Source organism: Octopus bimaculoides, chromosome 1 (genome assembly GCF_046866305.1).
Source record: "Octopus bimaculoides isolate indiv1 chromosome 1, ASM4686630v1, whole genome shotgun sequence".
In the NCBI taxonomy this organism is placed as follows: Eukaryota; Metazoa; Mollusca; class Cephalopoda; order Octopoda; family Octopodidae; genus Octopus; species Octopus bimaculoides.
The window spans coordinates 115,480,667-115,505,157 of NC_142928.1; the positions used below are offsets into that span (position 1 = coordinate 115,480,667).

Sequence of the window (24,491 nt, forward strand, 5' to 3'; positions counted from 1 at the left end):
CCCAGAGTATGGTTGCTTTCTCGTTTTCTGTGACCTTTTCTGGAGTGTGTTTATACCATCTTTTTTCTGTTGTTATTCAATAGTGTTGGCATAGCTTCCAGTGTATATCGGTCCCAGTTTTGTCATGTCTGTGAATATATTCCTTCTTAGCCAGGACTGGGCAGCCAGAGATAATATGATTTATTGTTTCTTGTCCATCTCCACATATTCTACAGTTACTTGTTATGTTTCTTTTCATTATGTGTTTTTGGTAATTTCTGGTGGAGAGGCTTTGGTCTTGTGCAGCAATTAAAAATCCTTCAGTCTCTGCTTTGAATCCTGAGCTTCTCAACCATTGCTGGGATTTTTCTCTGTCTATTCCTTTTGCATTTAGTTTAGCCCAGTATTTACCATGTAGGGGCTTTTCTTGCCATCGTTTTATCATGGTCCGTTGCTGTTCTAGTTTTAGTTGGATTTCATTTGTTTTATAGCTTTTGTTGTTTCTTCTTCTTCTTCTTCGTATTTGTTAGGTAGATTAATTTCTTGTTTGTATTTGTCAGCTTCCTTAAATACTGAAAACAGTTTTTTGTTTTGCTCGTGTTTTGTGGCTATTTGTATTAGTTTTCCTTGCTTCTGGAGTAGGTATTTTTGCAGTCCTATGGTGGTTATTTTATAATAGTTTTCTAGCTGTATAAGACCCCTCCCACCTTCTGTGCGTTGTATATATAGCCTTTCTATGTCAGATTTTGGGTGGTGCATCCTATATCCTGTCATTATTTTTCTTGTTTTCCTGTCTATTTTACATAGTTCGTTTAGTGTCCAGTTAAGGATGTTGTAGCTGTAGCTTATAACTGGGACAGCTAAAGTGTTGATACCCATTATCTTGTTTTTAGCATTGAGCTCTGTTTTTAGTATTGATCTAACTCGTCTATAGTACTCTTTCTTTATTTTTTCTTTCATTTGTGTATGTTGTATCCTATCTAGTTCATTGACTCCTAAATACTTGTATGGTTGGCTTTCGTCTAGTTCTCTTATTTCATTGGCTTTATCTAGTGTTATATTGCTACTTTTAACTAATTTTCCTCTTTTCAGGGTTGCTTTGGCACATTTTTCTAATCCGAATTTCATATCTATTTCCTTGGTAAAGCCGTGTACTGTCTGTAGTAGTGTTTCTAGCTCTTTGTCGTTTTAGCATATAATTTTAGGTCATCCATATATAGAAGGTGGCTGACTGTTTTCCGTAGCATTTGTAACCGCATCCAGTTCTATTTAGCAATTCAGTTAAAGGTGTGAGAGCCAGGCGGAACAGGAGTGGAGAGAGCGTGTCTCCCTGGAATATTCCTCTTCTAATGGGGATGGCTTTCGTTTTCACAAGTCCCTCTTTTGTTTGGAGCTGTAGCACTGTCTGCCATTTGTTCATAGAGTGCCCTATGTATTTTATAATAATTGGTACCACCTTGTTTACGGCTAGTGTTTCCAGAATCCACGTGTGGGGAACACTGTCGAAAGCCTTTTGGTAGTCCACCAAGGCCATACTGAGGCCTTTCTTCTTTCTGAGGCTGTCTTCAGTTATGGCTTTATTGATCAATAATTGATCTTTACAGCCGCATGAGCCCTTGCAGCATCCCATTATTATTATTATTATTATTATTATTATTATTATTATTATTATTATTATTATTCAAATATTTGGTAGTTTGAGGCAAATTTCTACTGCATCACCTGCTACACTTCCGTGTTACTGGGGTGTGTGCAACATTGTGTTATTTTTTGTTGTTGGAGGTGTTCAAACTCTTCCTGGTATTTTATTGCATCAATTTTGTTTTTCATGTAGTGTGGTGCAGTCATTTGTTCTATTAATTCTTGTATTGTGTGTTGAGTGTGTAATGCGTGTGTAACTAGTCTGCAGCTGGTAGTTTATTTCATTGGATATTTGCTATATAGAGTGTGTCTTGTCCATGGGGATTGTTTTGTTTAGGTTTTATTAATGATTCGATAGTTCCTTGCGTAGGATGTGGGTTTTTCTTAGTAGGGCTATTTTGGGGATTGTGTGTAGTGTTGAGGGTCCCGGTATAGCTTCTACGTTTTTGCACATGTTTTTCGTCATGATCATTGCCCCAATTATTACTGGTATTGTTTTCCCCTTCATGAACCAAATCTTGAATATTTCAGTTTCAAGGTCGTTGTAGTTTGACTTCTCCACTTATGTTTGAACAATATTTTGGTCAGAAGTGGTTATGTAAGCAGGTGTTTTTTTTCTTCTCAATCCTTGATTATGTCTGGGTGATTAGCTTTTATTTCTTTGCCGTTTTGATTTCTTTGTTGGATGATTGTGGCCTTGGACGTTGTTTTGTATCTTGTTTGGCACATGTTTATACCATCTATAACCAGTTTTTACGTTGAAGTGTTGGCATATTGTCCAATTGATATAACTACTTACTCGGTCATGTCTGTATATATATTGAAATTTGGCAAGACTGGACAGCCAGAGATAATGTGGTCAACTGTCTCATTGTACTGTTTTCATTATTTTGCTTTTATACTTGTTTGTAATGTGCAGCGAGAAGCAGTCCTTCCTTTTCAGCTTTTAGTCCAGCGCATTTTATCCATTGTTGGCTTTCACTTCTTCTCTGTTAAGCCTTGCAGAGTATTGGCCTCCAACAATTTTGGTTCCATTTCTTCCCGAGTGTTTTCATGACACATAGGGTAGAGAAACGCATTGTATACGTTGGTAGGCCATGAAAATAAACACCCCAGATTGTTCATTTACAAAATCAAATAAAGTTATGCAAAAAATATCATTTACACCGAGGAAGTCGTTCACATAGCGACAATGCTTTTCTCAATACTTGATTTCTTCAATAAGCAAAATTTTTGTATTTGCTGAGCTTGTCAAATTCTTTTGCCAAAATATAATGACCACATTGGATACTCCTGCCAATCAATAAACAGACATTATTTTGGTCTTTTGCAACAATAACTGGTGTGTTCGCGTTGATGGTACTGTCTGAACGTGCCGGAAAGTCCCAAAGACTCGTTACATTTTCTTCCTCATTTACAGTCTCAAACTCATGCTTATACTACTTGTCAACAATTTTGATTTTATGATGCTGGTATATCAGACAGTGTTATGTTTTGATTTACACTTTACTAGTGCTTAAATTTTACATTCAGAGATTAGGTGGTCCACTGTTTCAATTTCCTCATTGCAGAACCGGCACTCTAGATCTATTCTATTGTTAGTTCCGGGTCAAGAAGTTTTGATATTGAGCAGCTAGCATGAAACCTTTTCTCTTTACTTTGAGCCCATGCTTCGTAGCCTCTGATGAGTATGCTTCTGGTCAACATATGCATGTTTGCAACAGGCCAGATATTTGCCATGCAGAGATTTCTGCTCCCACCTACCAGCCAATTAATTTTACTGTCATTGCCATTAATGTTACTTTATTTGCAGCAACAACTGCCACATTTCCTTCAGGAAGTTCAACATGAAATCAACAGAAAATTACTTCCTCTCTTCCAAGATAGAATGAAGCTTCTTAAGCCTCCCGTGCTTTTCAACGAGTTTCAGCATCCAGTCTTAGGTGTTTCAAGATATGTGACTAGACCAATTGTAGATTAAGCTTCTCGATCCTGGAGCTCTGGGAAAGTAAAGTCAGATCCACGTCTGTCTTTTGGCGTGTATCTTATTACAAATCAGCAACGTATGAATTTTTCCGTCAATTTTCTTTTACAAATATTCCAGTTCAACACATTGAAGTTTTAAGTAACAACTGGAACTACTAAGGAATTTATGTGCGAATACCTTGTTGTGTGCATTTAGCTCAGTTTTCAGAACTCATGTTCCATAACATTCCTTCCTAATCTTTTGCTGTATGTCAGAGCCTTCTTTTATACCTAGGTATTTATAGGTTTGTTCTTGCTCAAGTTCTTTTATATCTGTTTCAATACTTAACACGACTGACTGAATTTGGTGTTATCAGTTTCCCTTTCTCGAAAGTAGCCTTGGCACAATTATCAAGGCCAAATTCCATCCCGATGGCCTTCAAACTCATCATTTTTTGTGACGTAAAGTTTTAAGGCTTATATATTTTGTTGTCAATCTTATGACCATGCCCTGTTCTGTTAAATTCACATCTAAGAGGTATTAAAGCTAAGAAAAAATTTTAGAGGTGAAAGTCAATCACCTTGGAAAATTCCACTGTTGATGCTAATATTGTTTGAAGCTAGTTCTCCATTAGAGTGATATAATTGGAGAATCGTGTTCCACAATAACATATTTTGCTTCAGAAAATTTGTGATTACAGAAGAAATTTTGGAGATGTCCGGCGATTTCAGGATCCATGAACGCGGTATGCTGTTTGTAAGCGGTTTGTAATCGCCGTCGTCATGGTCGTCGTCACCGTCACCGTCGTCATCATTGTCGTTGTCGTCGTCGCCGTCGCTGCCGCTGCCACCACCGTTGCCGCCACCGTCGCCGCCACCGCCTCCACCGTCGTCCTTGTTGCGGTATGTCCTCTGTCTGGATATGTGATATAACAGCATTTATCTTTCTGGCAATTACATATATCATACTCCTATGAGCCCTTCACATATTTATCGGGATATTTTCTTCAGGAGCATTCATTTATTCCATAAGCCGTCACTGTGATTCAAGCGAATAATCTATAATTGTCCCTGTTCTCTTCTATAATCAACCTCAGAAGTAACAGAGTTCAATTTCTTACAGTTCTCTTCAGCAGCCTTAATAGTCCTATCATAATTTCCGTGTTCCTGTTGTCTATGTTACTCTCTGCCTTTAACTTCAGTTTCTTTAACTTCAGTTTCTACTCTGATCAGCCTTTGTTGCTCACCTGCAGCTTCCCTTAAACGTTCAGTAATCTGAAATATTTCTACTTCAGTTAACTAATTCTTCCACCTAATCACGCTCACTTGATTCATTAATTTATTTTCTGACATCGAAATTATGTCCGTCATCCTATTCCACTACTGCCTTCCAGTTTTGCTCTTTCATGACATTCAATGAGTATAGCGTACTCGTCCACATGTGTCTAGCAGCACGCATGTTTTGTATGTGATCTGTTGCTTAGTAAAGATCCTCCGTAACCAATCCCTTCCTCTGTTATGGAGCATTCCAAACATGCCGGGCGTGAGACCTTCGCCGTAATTGGTTCCAGCTTCCTTCACGCCGTTAACTATTTCATTATTGTTGTTTCATGATTCCTTGAGAGTGATTTCTGGAGTTTTCCTTCCTACGAGTATTTTTAGTGAGATTCCATATCTATATTAATCTGCCTTACCAGGCTAAAGAGTGTCTTTATAATAATAATAATAATAATAATAATTGTTATTATTATTATTATTATTATTATTATTATTATTATTATCGGCATTAAAGAAATTCTCATCATCCCCATTATTATTTATTATTCTTGCTTACATGTTTCTCGTGATGTGCACACACTGCTGTTGTTGTTGTTATTGTTACTGCTGTTGTTGCTTCTATTGTTGTTGTTGCATTCTGTGGCCACTGTCATGATCATATATGCTGTTACCAAGGACATGGTCAGGCGGCAAGATAGCAGAACAGTTAGCAGTCCAGACAAAATGCTTTGCAACATTTTGTCCGTCTTAATGTTCTAAGTTCAAATTTCGCCGAAGTCGACTTTGCCTTTTGGATTTCATGACATAAGTACCAGTTGAGCATTTGAATTCATGTAATCGACTATTGCCTTCACCAAATGTTGGAGCCTTGTATCTATAGTAGAAAGGATCATTATTAAGGTGGCGGGCTGACAGAATCTTTGGCATGCTTGACAAAAAACTCACGGCTTTACATTCTGAGTTTTCTGTCTTTCTCGGGTTCTAGTCGAGCACTGGAACTGATGTAATCGACTTCCCCTTCCTCACAACTGCTATAATTGTGCAAAAATTCCTAACAAATGTGATTATTATTATCCAATCTTAGTAGTCGTAATAATTTCAGCTGTAGTACTGTTATTGTAATTTTTGTTATTAATAGATTTAACACATTGCGCTGGATCGTAATGGGCTTAATTGGAATGACTGTCGGAATCATTGGATTTCTCCTGCACCAGTGTATAACTCTGATTTTTAATACCAGACTAAATATGCTAAAGAGTTTATTTGAGGTAAGTGCACTTAGACTGGCTTATAAACTGTAATTAATTAAGGTACTGAATCTACTTATTATATATGAGCCTCTCTATTTGAGGAGGCTTTAAATATTATTTTCCTTTATGAAGATATTAGAACTGATCTTAACAAAACAGTAATCCTAGCGTCTCTTATTCAGTATTATTATGGTGATACTATTTCCCTTTCCTAAATGTAGCAATGCAATAATTGCTGAACAGTAGAATAAATGTATTTTATTGTTTCTAATGAATTCGTGGAACTCAAACCAATTATTGTGTAGAGTTTTGCTAAGATCTGAGTTCCACTTGTGTTGACGTTGTCCTTCAACCTTCCGTACTTCACAAAATACATAACAAAAATGTCATTATAATGGAATACACACTAATACAGTATTTCATAGAAATCAGGTTTACTGTGTTGAGTCAAGGATTTTGCATTATTTTGGGAACTTACTTGCTTTATTCGTCAAGCTGCAACAAAAGCATCCGAGCATTCAAAGTAGAGGCCATCGTATTGCACCATCTGAAGCCACCGTTCTGCCAGTTCTTTGATCCCACACTGACACCAGTTCTTGTCCTTCGAGGCAAAGAACTCCTTCACAGAAGCTCTCCTCTTGGAACTATAGCTCACTTCCTGAACTCGCCACTCTTCATCAACTAAAAGGAGGTGGAAGCTTCAGCAAGGAAGCTCATCTCGAAGGACAAGAACTAGTATCTGTGTGGGATCAAAGAACTGGCAGAAAGGTGGTTTCACATGCTGCAATATGATGATCCCGTCTTTGAATGCTAGGCTGCTTTTATTGTAACAAACTATGGCAAAATTTTTCTCTGAGCACAAAATTTAAAAAAATTCTCTAATCTCAAGATGATTTTGCGACAAAAGTGAGAAGTTCGATAAATTATGTCCACTTGACTTATCTTATGATATGATTATATTCGTCATAATTCTCGCAGCGAAGATAAAAACAATAAGCATTAAAATAAAATGTAGACATTGATCTCTGTGATTAACTATAGTGGCATCATGATCTCTCACGATTACGATTGACTTACAACTTCCATCACTCTACTTTCTAACAAATAAAAATCAATGCACTGTACTTTGGCAGATATATTTTCGGAAATCATTACATTCTCCCTGTTATTTATTTTGGTAATTACACACAGATCACACACACACACATATATAATATATATATATATATATATATATATATATATATATATATATATATATATATATATATATACACACATATATATATATATATATATATATATATATATATAGTTTTAGAGAAAAGAACCAAAGTTCATGATCTAATCCATGAAAATCCACAGTCGCATATAGAAAAATTAATAAAAGCACGATAAATAAGTATAATATACTACAAAGTAAATATCATAAGATAAAGATGATAAAACGGCTACACGTGTTTCATAACCAAATTTTCAAATAGAAAATAAAAAATATTCAAATCGATTAAAACGATCGAAAATCAATTCTATTCAAAAATATAGCTGATCTTCAGGTCAAAATACAATAATAATAATAATAACAATAATAATAATTATAATAATAATAATAATAGCACCGGGCTGAATAACGGAGAATAGCACCGGGCTGAATAACAACATGGATGTGCTACACCGGGCTCCCTATACAAAAACATATCTAATCCAATAACATCGATGGAATTAGCCAAAAGAACCGGTGGAAGATTTGAAGGAAGCGGTCTTTTAACGAAGATAATTTTTTTAAGAATATTTTTATTCTTAAAAAATGAAATTTCACTGCAATACAAAGCACAGGACCTCCTATGCACGATGTCTCAATGAAACACGTGCGATCACACACGCAAAACCAACACCGGAAAGTTTACAAACTATATAAAAAAAAAGAAATGGAACAAAATAGTAAGTACATATATTGAATAATTACGCATACACTTGAACGTGTACACAATGATATATACGTTTTGATACCCATAGAACTACACATGCATCTTAATGTTTACAGAACTACGTAAAAATCACAGGACACACTTACGGATACGAAAACACATATCACAAACGAAGCAAAACCAAAACTTTTTTTCTTTCTTCTTTGTTTATTTTCATTTTGTGAACAAATACAGACAGTGAACCATTCATAAGTTTAAAACGCCACACACACACAAAAATACACTATGCCTGGAGATAAATCTATCAACAAAAAAAATACAGATGAATACCGATCTGCTAGCCTTAAAAAACTACGCTACGAGCAATGTTTACATGCTGAGAACTCGGTGACGGTGTTGTCTCAAAAAACTGACCCTAAACAGACAAATCCGTCCCCGAATGTCAACGCCAAAGCTCGTCATGCCTCAATGATAACAAGGCAGATCACAAACCAGAGTGGTTATCGACCGAATCACAAAGGGCCACTCACTCGAAATAGATCTGCTAGCCTTAAGAAGCTACGTCACGAAAGCTCGGAGACGGTGTTGTCTCAAAAAACTTACCCTAAACAGACAGATCCGTCCCCTAGCGTCAACGTCGAAGCTTGTTATGCCTCACTGTTAATAAAACAAAATATAAACCGCAATGGTCATAGACCGGATTATAAAGGACCACTTACTCGGATAATGAACCAGATCCGAGACGAGAAATCTGCTACTGGTTCAAATCTTCCCGACACACAGGAGCTGGAAGTACCCCACAACCGGAATATTCCAACAGATGGCCATCCATGCTCGTCATCAAATAACCAAAAGATAAAGAATGAAAAATGGTCTAGGGAAGATAATAAAGAAGTTCTTAGAGCCTTCTACCGTGCCATATATTTCCCTACAGATAAATCTAATACTGTACAAACCTACTTAAACTGGAGACAGAAACACCTTGCAGTAAGACCCTACATAGACAGTAATAAACTTGCCAACGTCAGAAGAAACATTATAAAAAAAAAATTACTAACTGAAATAGAGATTGACCAAATTAAGCAAGCAGTAAAGGATAAAAAGAATGAAACTGCAGCTAAAGAAGATACTACAGAGGAAATAATTATAAACCAGCCCAAGGCTGATGAAAATACAGTAATAATTGAAAGAGTTAAGGTAACTGATAGGCAAAATAAAATACTCTCTGAACCAACCATAAACACTAAGGCAGGTGAAAATCAAATAGATGAAGGAAGTCATACAGAAATCGACGCAACAGAACTACATGATCTAAAAAATCAAATCATGATTGAATGGCTGAAAATTAAAGAAACTAGTATGAATGAACGCGACACTCTCCCCAAAATTCGCAATTCTAACCAAAACCTGAAAATAATTGGTAAAATCCGCCTTGCACTTAAGGATATAATTTCAGCTAATGATGTTGATATTACAGATCTCAACCACCTGTACTATGCATCCGCAAGAATCTCAACGATTCTATGTGGTGAAAAGATTAGAAAAAGACAACACTCCCACAAAAAGCCTTCTTGGCAAGAACGCATTCAACACCAAATTAAGCTGCTTAGATCTGACATAGAATGTTTGAAAAACCTTAAATTTGACAAGAGTATCAAACCTACAAAGACCCAAAAACTAAAGAAAAAATATAACATGAAAACCATAGTTGACATTGATGCCACCATAGAAACCATCAAGCAAAAGGTATGTGCTAAAGCTGCCCGCATAGCAAGGTATGAAAAGCGTGTTAAATTCTTCCGAGATAATAACATGTTCAAAAATAACCCCAAAAATTTCTACAGGAAGATAGGGAAAACACCAGTAACAATAAAGTCTGTCCCATCAAAAGAAGAAGTGCAAGAATTTTGGAATAAAATCTGGGCAGAAGATAAAACACACAATGAAAAGGCCCCTTGGATTGATAGAATAGCTACAGACCTAGACTCCTTAGAGGAGCAAAAGTGGGAGGGGGTCAGGGTAGAAGATATAAGATCTGCTCTCAGGAGGTCAAGCAAATGGAAGTCTCCAGGAAAGGATAAAATTCCTAACTTCTGGTTGAATGCCTTCCCAGAAAGCCATGAACTGCTAACAAAACTTTACAACGATGTTTTGCAAAATCCTAGTTTGATGCCCTCTTGGCTAGTTAATGGTTTAACATTCCTGCTTCCAAAAAATGAGGAAACAAACGAACCAAAAAATTATCGCCCCATAACCTGCTTAACAACAATGTATAAGACGCTAACATCTGTCCTAACCGAGTACACCTATAGTTTTTTAATAGAAAGTAGCATATTCCCTAATGAGCAAAAGGGATGTAAACGTGGATCTTATGGTTGTAAAGATCAGCTACTCATCAATAAGATGATCTTAGAAGATTGTCACAAGCGACACAAAAACTTGTCAATAGCCTGGATAGACTATAAAAAGGCCTTTGATAGCCTACCACATAGCTGGATTAGGAAATGTCTGGAAATGTATAAAATAGCTCCTACTCTGCGAAACTTCTTATCTGTAAGTATGAGATCATGGAGAACCACACTGATGTTGAACAATGACAATGAATCTCTAAATGCTGGAGATGTAAGAATTTCATGTGGCATTTTCCAGGGTGACTCACTATCACCACTCCTCTTCTGTCTAGCCCTAATACCGCTCTCAAAATTGCTCAATGATGCACAGTATGGTTATAAAATATTTGATAAAAATATAAATCATCTCATTTACATGGATGATTTAAAGCTCTTTGCAAAAAATGACCAACAACTCAAAGGCCTACTAGCGATTGTTAAACAATTCAGTGATGACATCAGGATGCAATTTGGCCTTGATAAATGTGCAAAAGCTATCTTTATCAAAGGAAAAATGACAAACACATCTAATGTGAACCTTGACCAGCAAAATGTCATAAAAGAGTTAGAACCAGCGGAGAGCTACAAATACCTAGGGGTAATTGAAGGGGACAATATCAAGCACTCAGTGATGAGGGAAAGGATCAGAAGAGAATGTTATCGCAGGGTGAGAGCAATACTGAAGACAGAGCTGAACGCGAGAAACAGGATCGAAGCGATCAATGCTCTAGCCATACCAGTCGTGACTTACAGTTTCAACATCGTTAACTGGTCAATTACTGAAATATGTAATGTTGACAGAAAAATACGAAAACTGTTGACAATGCATAGAATGCACCACCCTAAGGCAGATATAGAACGTCTTTATCTGCCAAGAAAAGAGGGAGGTCGAGGACTACTACAGCTGGCATTATCAATGAAGGTAGCCACAATTGACCTAGACACCTATATGAAAAACTCTGAGGACTGGATGCTAAAACTTGTCTTAAAATATGAAAGCAAGAAAGCATCTTACTCAGTAACAAAACAGGCAAAGGAATATCTAAGTGAATTCCAATTGCAACAAATTCAAGAATTAGACGAACTAGAAACACCTACAGAAAAAGCTAAGCGCTTGAAAACCCGTGCTAAAATTGCTGCCTTAGCTATTATGACTGAAAAATGGCATGGAAAACCTCTCAATGGCAAATACCCAAAGAGAGCGAATAATGCAGATATTGACAAAGCCCTTACCCACCAATGGTTAATGGCCTCTGGATTGAAATCAGAAACAGAGGGGTTTATCATAGCAGCCCAAGATCAATGCCTACCTACAAAGAACTACCAGGCCAACATATTAAAGAACGGCAGCTCCCCATTATGTCGTATATGCCAACAACAAAATGAGACCATCGATCATGTTGTCTCCATGTGCAGTCTGCTTGCGCCTACAGAGTATCTCAACAGGCATGATAGAGCTGCACAATATATTCACTGGGTAATATGCAAAAACCTGGACTTGCCCCATGATAAAAACTGGTGGGAACACAAACCACCCCCAGTACTTGAAAATGATCACATTGCACTCCTCTGGAACTTCACCATTCAAACTGACAGAAAGATAGACGCAAATAGGCCAGACATCATACTGAAAGACTTCAGACAAAAATCATGCCTCCTCATTGATATGACTGTCCCAATTGATATAAACGTATCTGTCAAGACCTACCAAAAACTGAGCAAATATAAAGATCTTGAAATAGAAATTAGCAAAATGTGGAATCTGAAGACGAAAACAATACCTATTGTCATAGGTGCCCTGGGAATGACAGCGAAACGGGCTGATTACTACCTAGCTCAGATACCAGGAAACCCCAAAATGGCTGAAGTCCAAAAGATAGTGCTCATGGGAACTGCCCATATCCTACGTAAAATACTGTCTATGTGATCTCAAATTTTAAAGCAAACATAATTTTCTTATGGTTTCTTAAACATTCACTTGAACAAAACTGTACAAATCCAAATATATGGTACCCTAGGCATAACACCTACATGAACTTCTAACTTGTTGTCTCTTGAGGTCTCTGGGTGAGACTTGGATCCAACTTGTACAAATGCAAAACAAAAGTCAAACATAAAATAATAATAATAATAATAATAATAATAATAATAATAATAATAATAATAATAATAATAATAATAATAAAAGAATGTATATATCAACCAACAATAAATAACAAATTTTCATGGATTAGTTCATAAACTTTGGTTCTTTTCTCTAAAACTATATATTTATTTTTGTACTGTGAAACTTAATTTAATTTTAATTTTTAATAAATTGAATTTGATTGAGTTTTTACCTGTAAATTTGGATTTTTACCCCTAATATAATATAGGATGATCCTGCAGCGTCAATTACAGCCTGCAGACGCTTCGGGTAGCCTTCCACGAGCGTGCTGCGGTGGTCTGCTGATAGTTTTCGCCCATTTTTCATGGCAGAACTTCTCGAGCTGTGTCAGATTGGATGGAGAACGTCGGTGCACAACCAGCTCTAGATCTCGCCATAATTTTTCTATAGGATTGAGGTCTGGAGACTGGCTGAACCACTCCAAAACTGATTTTGTTGGTAGTAGACCAAGCTTTAGTGCTTTTTGACACATGCTTGGGGTCGTTATCTTGTTGAAACTTGAAATTGCGACCCAAGTGCAGATCTCTAGCAGACTTCAGCAGGTTTGCCTCCAATATTTCTTGTACTTGACACTGTCCATGATACCTTGGATGGTTACCAACTCTCCAGGCCCTGCAGCTGAAAAACAGCCCCAAACACGATCGAGCCACCGCCATGCTTTACAGTGGGGACGGTGTAACGAGGTTGGTGAGCAGTGCTTTGTTTCCGTCAAACGTAGCGTTTCGTATTTTTTTCCAAATAACTCGACTTTGGGTCTCATCTCACCACAAAATCTTTCGCCACACGGTCATGGAATCATTAATGTGACTTTTGGCAAAGTTTAACGTAGCTTGCTTGTGTATAAACTTCAGAAGGGGCTTTTCTCTAGCTACCCTCCCTTGCAGGCCAGACCGCTGAAGTACTCTGGAAATTGTAGATGCATAGACATCTGTCCCAGTACTGGAAACTGAAGCTTTCAAGTCTTCCAGTGTTGCACCAGGGTTGGAGGTTGCCTCCCGGACCAGTTTTGACTTTGCTCTTCTAGTAAGTTTGCTCGGTCTCCCAGATCTTGGTAGGGTAGCAGTGGTTTTGTGCACTAACCACTTCTAAACTACAGTTTTAACAGTGCTTAGGAGCAATTCTAATGTTTTTGCAATCTTTTTATAGTCATTATTTTCATTGTAATTTTGAATAATAATGTTTTTAAGTTCCTGAGACAGATGTTTGCCCATTTTCTTTCCCGATTTGTATACCTTGTATTTACAGTCAGAGTTCAAAGACCAACATACCAAAACACCATGTGGTGAATGATTTTGTAACCAGTTAAATCACCTTATATAGTATAATAATAGACTGGCCAACTTTGTTTGTTATGGTAGAATTCACATGTCACTTTTGATTGTTTGGATTGTATACATCAACAGTATAATATCGGGTGGGGGTGTAGACTTTTGCAAAAGCATTTTTCTAGGTTATATGATTTTAAGAATCAGTGAGAAATTTTTAAAATGTAACATATCAAAGGAAAGTGTGATAGATCTGCTTATTATTTAACAAATATTGGAATTGAAAAAAATGTGTTGTTCCCTGTTAAATTATACAAAATATATAAATTTTCAAAGGGGGGTGTAGAATTTTGCAAGGCACTATATATATATATATATATATATATATATATATATATATATATATATATATATATATATATATACATATATATATGTGTGTATATATATATATATATATATATATATATATATATATATATATATATATATATATATATATATATATATATATATATGTATATATATATATATATATATATATATATATATATATATATATATATATATATATATATATATATATATATATATATATATATATATATATATATATGTATGTATGTATGTAATGTTATCGACACTTGAAATAGTTTGCTATATATTTGCGATTATATATAAATACACATACACATACACACTCACACTCAGATGCACGTGCAAACAAAATACACACACTGACGTACACAGGAACACACACTCACGCTCACACACATAGATACACAGTATATATACTCTGTTGAGTGGTTGTCGCTAGGAAACACATCCATCTGTAGAAACCTTGCCAAAGCAGATATACAACATGGTCGAACCCCCATGACTCGTCTGTTCTTATCAAACCGTCCTACTCATGGCAACATGGAGAAAAATAAAGGACCTTAGATGATTATAATTATATATATATATATATATATATATATATATATATATATATATATATATATATATATATATATATATATATAATATTTCATTGTTTCAGTCATTTGACTGCAGCCATGCTGGGGCATCACCTTCGAGGATTTCTTAGTCGAATGAATCGACACTGGTTGTCAAGCGTAGGTGAGGGACAAACACTGACACACGCACACGCATAACGGGCTTCTTTCAGTTTCCGTCCACCAGATTCACTCACGAGGAATAGTAAAAGACACTTGCCCAAGGTGCCACACGAGGCTGCACCAGGAACAATATGGTTGGGAAGCAAGCTTCTTACCACGCTTCTCATCATCATCATCATCATAGGTATATATATATATATATATATATGTATATATGTATATATATATATATATATATATATATATATATATATATATATATATATATCATCATCATCAACATTGTTTAACGTCCGTCTTCCATTCTGGCATGGGTAGGGCGCTTGACAGGAGTCGCAACAGCGCCACAGAGTGGATTGAGTACTTTTTAAGTGGCACCATCACAAGCGAGATCGATTTTGGCATGATTTTTTACAGCTGGATACCCTTCTAAATGCCAGCCACTTCACAGTATGGACTGGATGCTTTTCACGAGGCACCAGCACCGGCAAGGTCACCAAGTAACTAGCAAGGCAAGGTATTTTGAGAGGGGAGGGGCATTGGAGGAGGGGATTCGTATCAGATGAGGAATGGTTAGAGATTGACAGAGAGGCAAAGTGGCAGAAGCAGGTGCGTTGCTATAGAAGAGGGGTTGTGATCTTGTGTTAGATGATGATAGGTTAGAGTGTGAAAGAGCAACAGAAAGGCAGAAACATGTGTGTTGCTATAGAAGAGGTACATGGTTACCTGGCCAGAGAGAGAGAGAGAGAGAGAGATATGAGAGAGAAGAGAGAGTGAGAAGAGAGTGAGACAGGAGAGAGAGTAAGACAAGAGAGAGAGTGAGACAAGAGAGAGAGTGAGACAAGAGAGAGAGAGTGAGACAAGAGAGAGAGTGAGACAAGAGAGTGAGACAAGAGAGAGAGAGAGGGAGAGAAATGGAGGGAAAGAGGGAGAGGAAGAGAGATATAAGAGAGAGAGGTGGAAGGAAAAAAGGTAAAAGGGATAGCGAGATCCAAGAAAGACGACAGAAGCAAGTGTGCTAATGTAAAGAAGATACTTGGTTACCTAGCCAAAAGGAAAAGCGAGAGATGGAGAGCGAATGAGAGGGAGCGACAGAGAGAGAGAGGGGGGGGCAAAGAGAGAGAGGGGGCAGAGAGAGAGAGAGGGGCAGAGAGAGAGAGGGGCAGAAAGAGAGAGGGGCAGAGAGAGAGAGGGGCAGAGAGAGAGAGAGGGGCACAGAGAGAGAGGGGCAGAGAGAGAGAGGGGCACAGAGAGAGAGGGGCACAGAGAGAGAGGGGCACAGAGAGAGAGAGAGAATGATCAAGAATGAGAGTAGAAACAGGTGCGCTGCTGTAGGGGAGGCCCATGGCGACACAGTCAGAGGGAAGAGCAAGGGAAAGAGAAAGAGAGTGAGAAACAGCCAAAGTGCAAAATGAGCAGGAGAGAGATGGTGGTAAAGTTTCAGGGTAACTCACAAGTCAGAAGGATCAGAGCATAGATGGGATGGTAGAGTAAGGAAGAGAGATAAATGGTGGCAATTGCCAGAGCATGTCCTCAAGGTACCGTGGTCATAAAATATGCGACCAGGTAATGTCAAATAGGCGCGAGTAGGGAGTGGGGGTTGTAGTGACTGATGAGAACCTGGGTATAAAGATTACGGGAGATAGCAGCAATAGAGTGAGCCAGGCAGTGAGGGCATGGAAGGGAAGTGGGAGACAATCATAGTGTCAGATTGGAAACGTGAGGAAGAGAAAAATTCAGTTTAGAAGAAGAGATGTAGTTTGGTTTCTTGGGGTGGGATGTGTGAAAAGTCTATTGTTACATGTGGCGAGGACACAACGCTTCTAGCACTCATAATGCCAGACATCTCGCTTCATTGTCATTTCCTCCGTGAGCTCTAACATCCTAAGATCGCTCCTCACCACTTCATTCCATGTCTTTCTGGGTTTCCCTCTCCTACAGATACCATCCACTTTTAGTGATTGGCACTTCTGTATACGGCTGACTTTACTCATACGCATCACATGTCCAAACCAACGCATTCTCCTCTCCTTCATGCCACATTTAATTTCTCATATACCCGACTTTGCTCTCAACACAGTTACGCTTTTCCGTGCATTCACACTGATGCTGCAAATCCAACGGAGCATAACACCTTCATTCCTCTCCAGTCTACGCATGTCCTCTGCATTCAGAGCCCATGTCTTACTATCATAGAGTACAGCCGTTCCTACACAGACATCATACAATCTACCTTTCACAGTGAGAGAGAGACTTTCTTTTGCCAACAGAGGTAGTAGTTCTCTGAACTTCCTCTCTAGAAACAATACTTTCAGAGCATTCACCACCGTTACTGATTTGATCACCTAAGTAGCAGAAACTATCTACTACCTTACGAGAATCTACTGAACGCATCATAGAGTCCAAATCCCTTGTATTCTTAGTGCGTATTGTTCCTGCACATCTGCCACACACGAAAGCGACCTTACCTTATTTGTTAATCTATCTGTGATTCCACTGCGTCTTTTATGTGCGTGTCCATAGCTTACACTGCGTGCAGGGAATGAAATTTCTTCCCATTCCTTACCCACATATTGAGCATAGCCATTTACCTGATGGAAACAAAATCTTATCTGTTCCTTGCTAGCAACAACTCTGGTCTTTGCTAGGTTAACTCAAGGCCCTCTGATTCCAGGTTTTGCTCCTATACTTGGAACTTCTCCAGTTTTGATTCAGATTCTGCAATAAGAACAAGGTCATCAGCATATAGCAGTTCCTATGGACATCCAGCTTTGAATTCCTCTGTTATGGCCTGGGGAACTATGATGAATAAATGTGGATTAAGAACTGATCCCTGGTGAACTCCAAATTGTACGCTAAATTCATCACTGTGTTCAAGGCCGACTCTCACCTTACTGACAACACCGCTGTACATGGCTTGTACGGCTCTAAGCCACTCCTCTACTCCTAGCTTCCTTATAAACCACCAGATAAGAGAGCGGAGAATCCTGTCGAAAGCTTTCTCCAGGTCGGTGAAAGCTAAGTACATGAGTTTACTTTTGGCCAAATACTTTTCTTGCAACTGTCTCACTAAGAAGATGGCACCTGTGGTACATCTCCTAAGATTAAAACAAAACTGCATCTCATCTAGTTTAATTCTATTCCTAATCAATTAAGCAATAACTCTCTTTGTAATTTTCATGACCTGGTCCAGCAGTTTAATACCTCTGTAGTTGTTTCTAAGACATCACCTTTACCTTTGTAGCGACTAACTATAATACTACTACACTAATCTTTGAGGATAATCCCTTCCTGAATAACCTAATTAACCAGGCGAGTGGCTAAGCTGTATCCCACACTGCCAGAGATTTTTTTATCAATTCGGCAGTGATACCCGATTGTTCTGGGGCTTTCTTAGCCTTCATATCTTTAGTTGCCTTATCTATTATACTGCTATCAACTCTGTTGGCTGGTCCCTCAATTGGTTCAATATTTGAAAAACTCTCCTTCTCTCAATCATTCTCAACATTTATTAACCTTTCATAATGGCATCTTCACGAATCTTTCTTCTCTGAGTTACTAAGTACAAGCATACCATTATCCATTTACACACATTTCTCACCTACCACATCTCTATTCTTTCTGATACACTGCTTTGCAAACTTGAACACCTCACGTCTCTGATCCTCACGCTGTAGAACATTAGCAAATCTCTTACCTTCTGCTATTCCTTTAGCTATGTAAACCTGTGGTACTGTCCACCTCCTTCCACCACCATGTCACCCTTGGCCTAGCTGGGACTTTACACCATCCACAGGTTTGGTCAGCAACCCCCAGTAAATTATCTCACAAGAACTTCAAGTTGTTCTCTAAGCTATATGTCCAATCCTCCTCCTCTTCCTCCACCTTCTCCTCCACCTCCTCCTCATCCTCTCTATAATAAGAGGCTTCCAGTAGAGTGCCTCTAAAATTTTGTTGGTTTGCTGGGTCTTTGAGCTTCCCTAATCTTCTTTTCCAGTATGGTCTATTTCTCCGAGTCTTTCTACTCCTATTTCTGAAGTCACTAATTATTAGGCTATGTTGCAGTGTATACTCTTCACCTAGGAAAGACTCCGCATTTGCGAGTGTCAGCCTATCTCGACCTGCCTTATCTTCCGACCAGACTGATTAGTGATTAGATAACCAGCTAGTTACCTAATCACTTATCAGTCTGGTGGGGTAAAATTAATAACAAATTCAAAATTGCCCGATGGAAACAATCCCTTTAAAAATCAATTTAAACAAATGAAGGTACCTGAGTTATCATTATCACCACCACCATCATCATCATCATCATCATCATCATCATCATCATCATCATCATCATCATCATCATCATCTCTCTCCACGTCGTTGTTGTCGCCGTCATTATTATCACCAGCTAAAATATTGTGATATTCTCCGCCGAGGTTGACTTTACCTTTCATCCTTTTGGAGTCGATAAATTAAGAACCAGTTGCGTACTGGGGTCGATCTTATCGACTGGCCCCCCCTCCCTCAAAATTTCGGGCATTGTGCCTAGAGTAGAAAAGAATATTGCGATATTCTATACTTCATTACTGGCTAGAATATTGGGATTGCTAGGTATATGTGATTATTTGCTACATAACAAAATCCCCAGCATAATTTTCTGAATATATTTGCGTGAAAGTTTTGCATAGGGAATTTATCATAAAGTTCAGGTGACAAGTGATGCAATCTTTCATTCCCGCACCAACTAAATCATTATGCTTTGTTTAATTGTTAAAAGGAAATAAATTTGCTATATGGAATTTGTTCTTTTTTTTATAACAGAAGGAAGAATATGACTTAGCGTGGCTGTGGAACGTCAGCTATGCAGTGATTTTTGTATTTATTAGTTCGGCATCCGTCGTGGTGAGTAGACGCTGTTTCTAAATTTACATGACTACCGGATTGATTGATTTTAGAAACATACAAAATGGAACACTGAATTCAGTTTCTATCAAAGTCAATTTATCCCTAACCTATAAATGAAAGTAGCAAGGTTTCAAATACAGCTACTATAATCTCTCTTCAAAAATACAAACGCACATGATCTTGCACGTGTAAATGCGTGTGTGTCTGTGCACGCGCGTAATATTTGTGTATATACAAACATACTCTTGTATATACGCGCACACACACTCATATAAAACACCAAAATTAAAAATCACTTTATCAATAACACATTAGAAGCATGTGATCTGTTTTGGCATGGTTTTCATTGCTGGATGCCCTTCCTAACACCAACCATCTCGTAGAGTGGACTGAGAGCTTTTTACGTGGCACCAGCACAGAACAGGTCAGTTCTCGCATGTCTTTTACAGCTGGATGCTATTCCAAAATGCCAAACACTTGACAGTGTGGACTGAATGTTTTCTAAATGGCACCAGCACAGACAGGGTCACCAAGTAAGTTGCAAGACTATGAAGATAGTATCTGTGGTACATCCAAGAATAAAGCGAAATTGCATCTCATCTAGTTTAATTCTATTCCTAATCAATTGAGTTATAACTCTCTTTGTAATTTTGATGACCTGGCCCAGCAGTTTGATACCTCTGTAATTGTTTCTATCTAAGACATCACTTTTACCTTTGTAGCATCTAACTATAATACTACTACACCGCAGCTGTTAAAAACTATAGAAGATTTGCTAGTGGTTGTGTTAGACAATTTCCATTTACTTGTAAGTGTGTATTTACATTTAAATATTCAAGCCACATTATATATGTTTTTACCTTATATATAATGACGACGTGTGACTACTCACTCTATAATTTTTTATGTCCTATTCAGTAAAGAAATAATGTTAATTATCAAAATTCAGATTATTCTGAAACTTTTAATCACAAAGAAATTTTCGAAAGTAGTTAACGACTCAGAATCTCTATTTCCCGAAAAGTAATTGTAATTATAGAAAGTAGAAGTTTTTGCATTAAGAGTCGATCTGTAAAATGTACATGTTGTCTCTACAGTTAACTGCATGCCGGGTATTAAGTTCTCTTTGGATTTTTGGTCCCCTATAGCTTTAATTCAAAAGCTTTTCTCTCACTTTCTCTCTCTCTCACTCTCTCTCCCTCCCTCTGTATATTTCTATGTATGTATGGTTGGTTGGTTGACTGGCTGTCTGTCTGGATGTACATATCGAAATAAGGGTGCCATTGTTTAGGCTTTGATTAGGTTTCTTAATATACTAAACTACCATCTCATATAACCGTCGATCTTGTTTGTCTGGGCTACACAGCTGATATACTGATATCGTATAGTACCAGTAGTCAAGATATCCTTAGCAGGATGGCATGCTCATAAACTCAGACTTTATCAGTACACCATCAGATGGATCAGACAACCAAACTTGGTGATCGAGGCCTGAAAGCCACTGCGATCTTTGCAGATGTCATCTTTGTCCTTCAGGCTGCAGTTAAAGTTTCCATGATAGTATCTCTTATTAATGACTTCTGCGCACCAATCTTTGTCTTAGATCCATGACACTCCACCACTGCTGCTTTGACCACTATCTTCATGGTGAAAGCAATAACAATATCTGAGATGATGCAACCAGTTATAGTAACTTATATACTGAGATAATGCAGCCTTAACTCATAGGCATTTGTGAGTGATAACCACAAAATCACCAGAACTTCGTGATATTTCTTTGCATCTGTTAAGAATGCATACATGGCAACTGCATTTTCTATGAAGCCAGGTGTCAGAGATCGTGCATTTCTGTACTTATGTATCAATGTAGCCATTATTTAGAGAAAAATAAATTTTCAACCGTCGAACAATGTAACTGAAACATATCTTTTCTTCTCCGTTAAGTAGAGAGATGGTTCAAAACTGTTCGATCTTTTTAGAGTTGCCCTTGTGGATCTTGAATCTAAACACCACTAACATTCTCCATTAGCTAGCGACTCTCCCTCTCTCTTTCTTTATCTCCTTCTCTCTCTCTCTCTCTGTCTCTCTCTCTCTCTCTCTCTCTCTCTCTCTCTCTCTCTCTCTCTCTCTCTCTCTCTCTGCGCCAGATCTCTTTTAGATACTTCTACAGTTACTGCATGAACCACGAATAACGCTGCACTGTATTCTGCATGGTCCGTGAGCAGAGTATAACTCTACAACGTTAGTAACATACCGAAATTTCGACTTGATTCATTCATGCCAAGCCCCATATGGCCTGTGCTCATAAGAATTTCGTTTTGAGAAACTCCAACTCTTTTGTATGATCATCCAGAAGTGGTGAAGACATTTATTATATCCACTTAACCCTTGAGATACCTACTTTACTGTTCATCAAACAGCTTCTTAGAAAATCTTAACGGTTTGGAAACTGAAAATCTCTACTTCCTAATCCTTATGTTTATTCGTTTTAAGTGCCACTCTGCTCTGCGAAGTGTTCTGAGTTTGTCCTTCAAACTGTCTCGAAGCTCTGCTAGTTGGGGACCCTTTCCATCGACAACCTTGTACAGATTCCTGGGTGTTCACCGCTCCTGCTGCAATTGTATTGTATTGGGCATGCGTTTTTTTTCTTTTTTCATTCTTTTTTTGGTGGGGGGGGATTCTTGTCTTTTTCCCACTTCATTGTCGTTGATTATATCTGACGCATCGCTTATGATGATGGTTGACATTGCCTGCAGCCGACTGTCGGTATCATTCTTAACTCTTGTTTCTAGTATACTGCACCTATTCTTCAAACATTTTCCACGAGTTGTTTACAGTGACTATGTGATCATTTGTTGAACTATTCTTAATAGAGTTGGCGGTAGAGACACGTGATATAACATGTTACTGTAGGGTGAGTCATACTTATGCTCTCTTAAGACTTTCAAAGATGTAATTCTGTGCTTTGAATCGTTTTATCCTTAGCCAGATACTTTATTTTGGCCAAATGGATTCGATATCGCGCAAACTCATACATTCATTGTCATATTAGTATCTTGCATTGTTGAAAACTTAAGTACCTCATTTCTATATGTTATGTAGTGTATATGCACTCACGTTGCTAAATATTGGAACTAGGAAAGCGATGTAGAGAAGACACTCGAGAAACCTGCAGCTGTCTTCCTGTGCCTAAACATTATATGGTCCATACTTTTCATCAGCACCAGATTCTACATATATTTACCAACGGTGATCTATATCCGCGAGATATGTAAAAAAAGACTAGTACAAGCTATAAAAATGTCCTAGTATCACAGTAAGAATATCATGACATGAGCACATCACGATTAAAAGAAGCGTAGAAAGATCGAAACTTAGTAGCTTAGGGGTGACTATCACCATGAGATGGCTGAAAATGACTATCTATGTGCCACACATGTCTATAAAGAAACCAATGATAACTTCTCTCAAGTAAAAACCAAAGATCATGTGTAGGAAGTGAGACAAATCTGTCAAAATCTGTTCGAGGACTATGAATGAGGGATTGGAAAATATGTTTTGGCCTGGAAGCAGCAGGCTCATGATGGGATTTACAATTATACTCGGAGAAGAGCTGTTGTTGCATGACAGTCACTGGAAAGCTGAAAGAGTTAAGTTTGTAAAATTTTCATTTTCCTTTCTTTTTTTTTTTTTTCAAAAGTATGAAACTTGTTCCATAAATATTTTCTAAATAATTTACATCTATATAATACCATCTTAACATATACGGGCAGGAGAAAGTCTATTGTGAGTCTTTATGTTTATTTTAGTTTTTGAAACCGTCTGCTGGAAGTTCGGGAATACCTGAAGTGACTGCTTATTTAAATGGGACTTTTATACCAGAAACGTTCAATATAGGAACTCTGCTGGTAAAATTCCTGTCTTGTGCTTGTGCTATTGGCTGTGGAATGCCAGTAGGGCCAGAAGCTCCGATGATTCACATGGGGTGAGTAGATGATATTTGTTCTTATAAAGATAACCACCTCATTTCATAGCCACTGGTAAAAATAGTCACTTGCATTTCATGGTAATCAATTCCAAAGATGCATTTAGATTGTCATAAGCGAATACATAATCATTCATTGAAATTAAAAATATTAACAAACATTTTTGCCTAATTATATGATACACAAGTTTCCTACTGCTTTCTAAATTGCTTTCGACATAATTATCGTGTATCTTCTAGCGCTGACCGTAACGTCAGATATTTTTCATTATATATCAAACATCATCTGTAGTTTGGTTTAGCAGTAAGCTACCTCAAATTATCCCATTTCGGAACTGTATCACTCCAGAATAGCCTGCTCATTTCCTTCTAAATATGTCAACCACCAAACACACACACGCATACACACACACACACACACACACACACACACACACACGCACACGCGCACACACACACACACACACACACACACACACACACACACACACACACACACACAAACACACATTTTATATATATAACGAAACGTTAGCACCGAGCAGTGTTTAGGTACATGCACAATTTAGGTTAGTTCAAACATATTTGTGACATATTTCAACTGCTAAAAGGCAAATTCATGGCAG

The 24,491-nt window shown here is 37.7% G+C and overlaps 1 protein-coding gene across 10 annotated transcripts in view; it reads left to right on the forward strand.

Annotated features, from left to right (window-relative positions):
* The window catches only part of LOC106874949 (chloride channel protein C), a 197,272-nt gene that overhangs the window by 41,558 nt on the left and 131,223 nt on the right, over positions 1 to 24,491 (forward strand). For 9 of the 10 annotated variants that reach the window (XR_016242847.1, XM_089356299.1, XM_089356334.1 and 6 more), the window contains 3 exons: positions 6,002 to 6,131; positions 19,797 to 19,877; positions 23,690 to 23,865. Coding sequence is in view for 9 of the 10 variants with exons in the window: in XM_089356299.1 (XP_089212425.1) it covers positions 6,002 to 6,131; positions 19,797 to 19,877; positions 23,690 to 23,865 (387 nt within the window). In the remaining variant the exon portion in view is untranslated. Of the gene's footprint in view, positions 1 to 3,527; positions 3,684 to 6,001; positions 6,132 to 19,796; positions 19,878 to 23,689; positions 23,866 to 24,491 lie in introns of those variants that run through there. The other variant, XM_089356336.1, reaches the window with a different exon arrangement.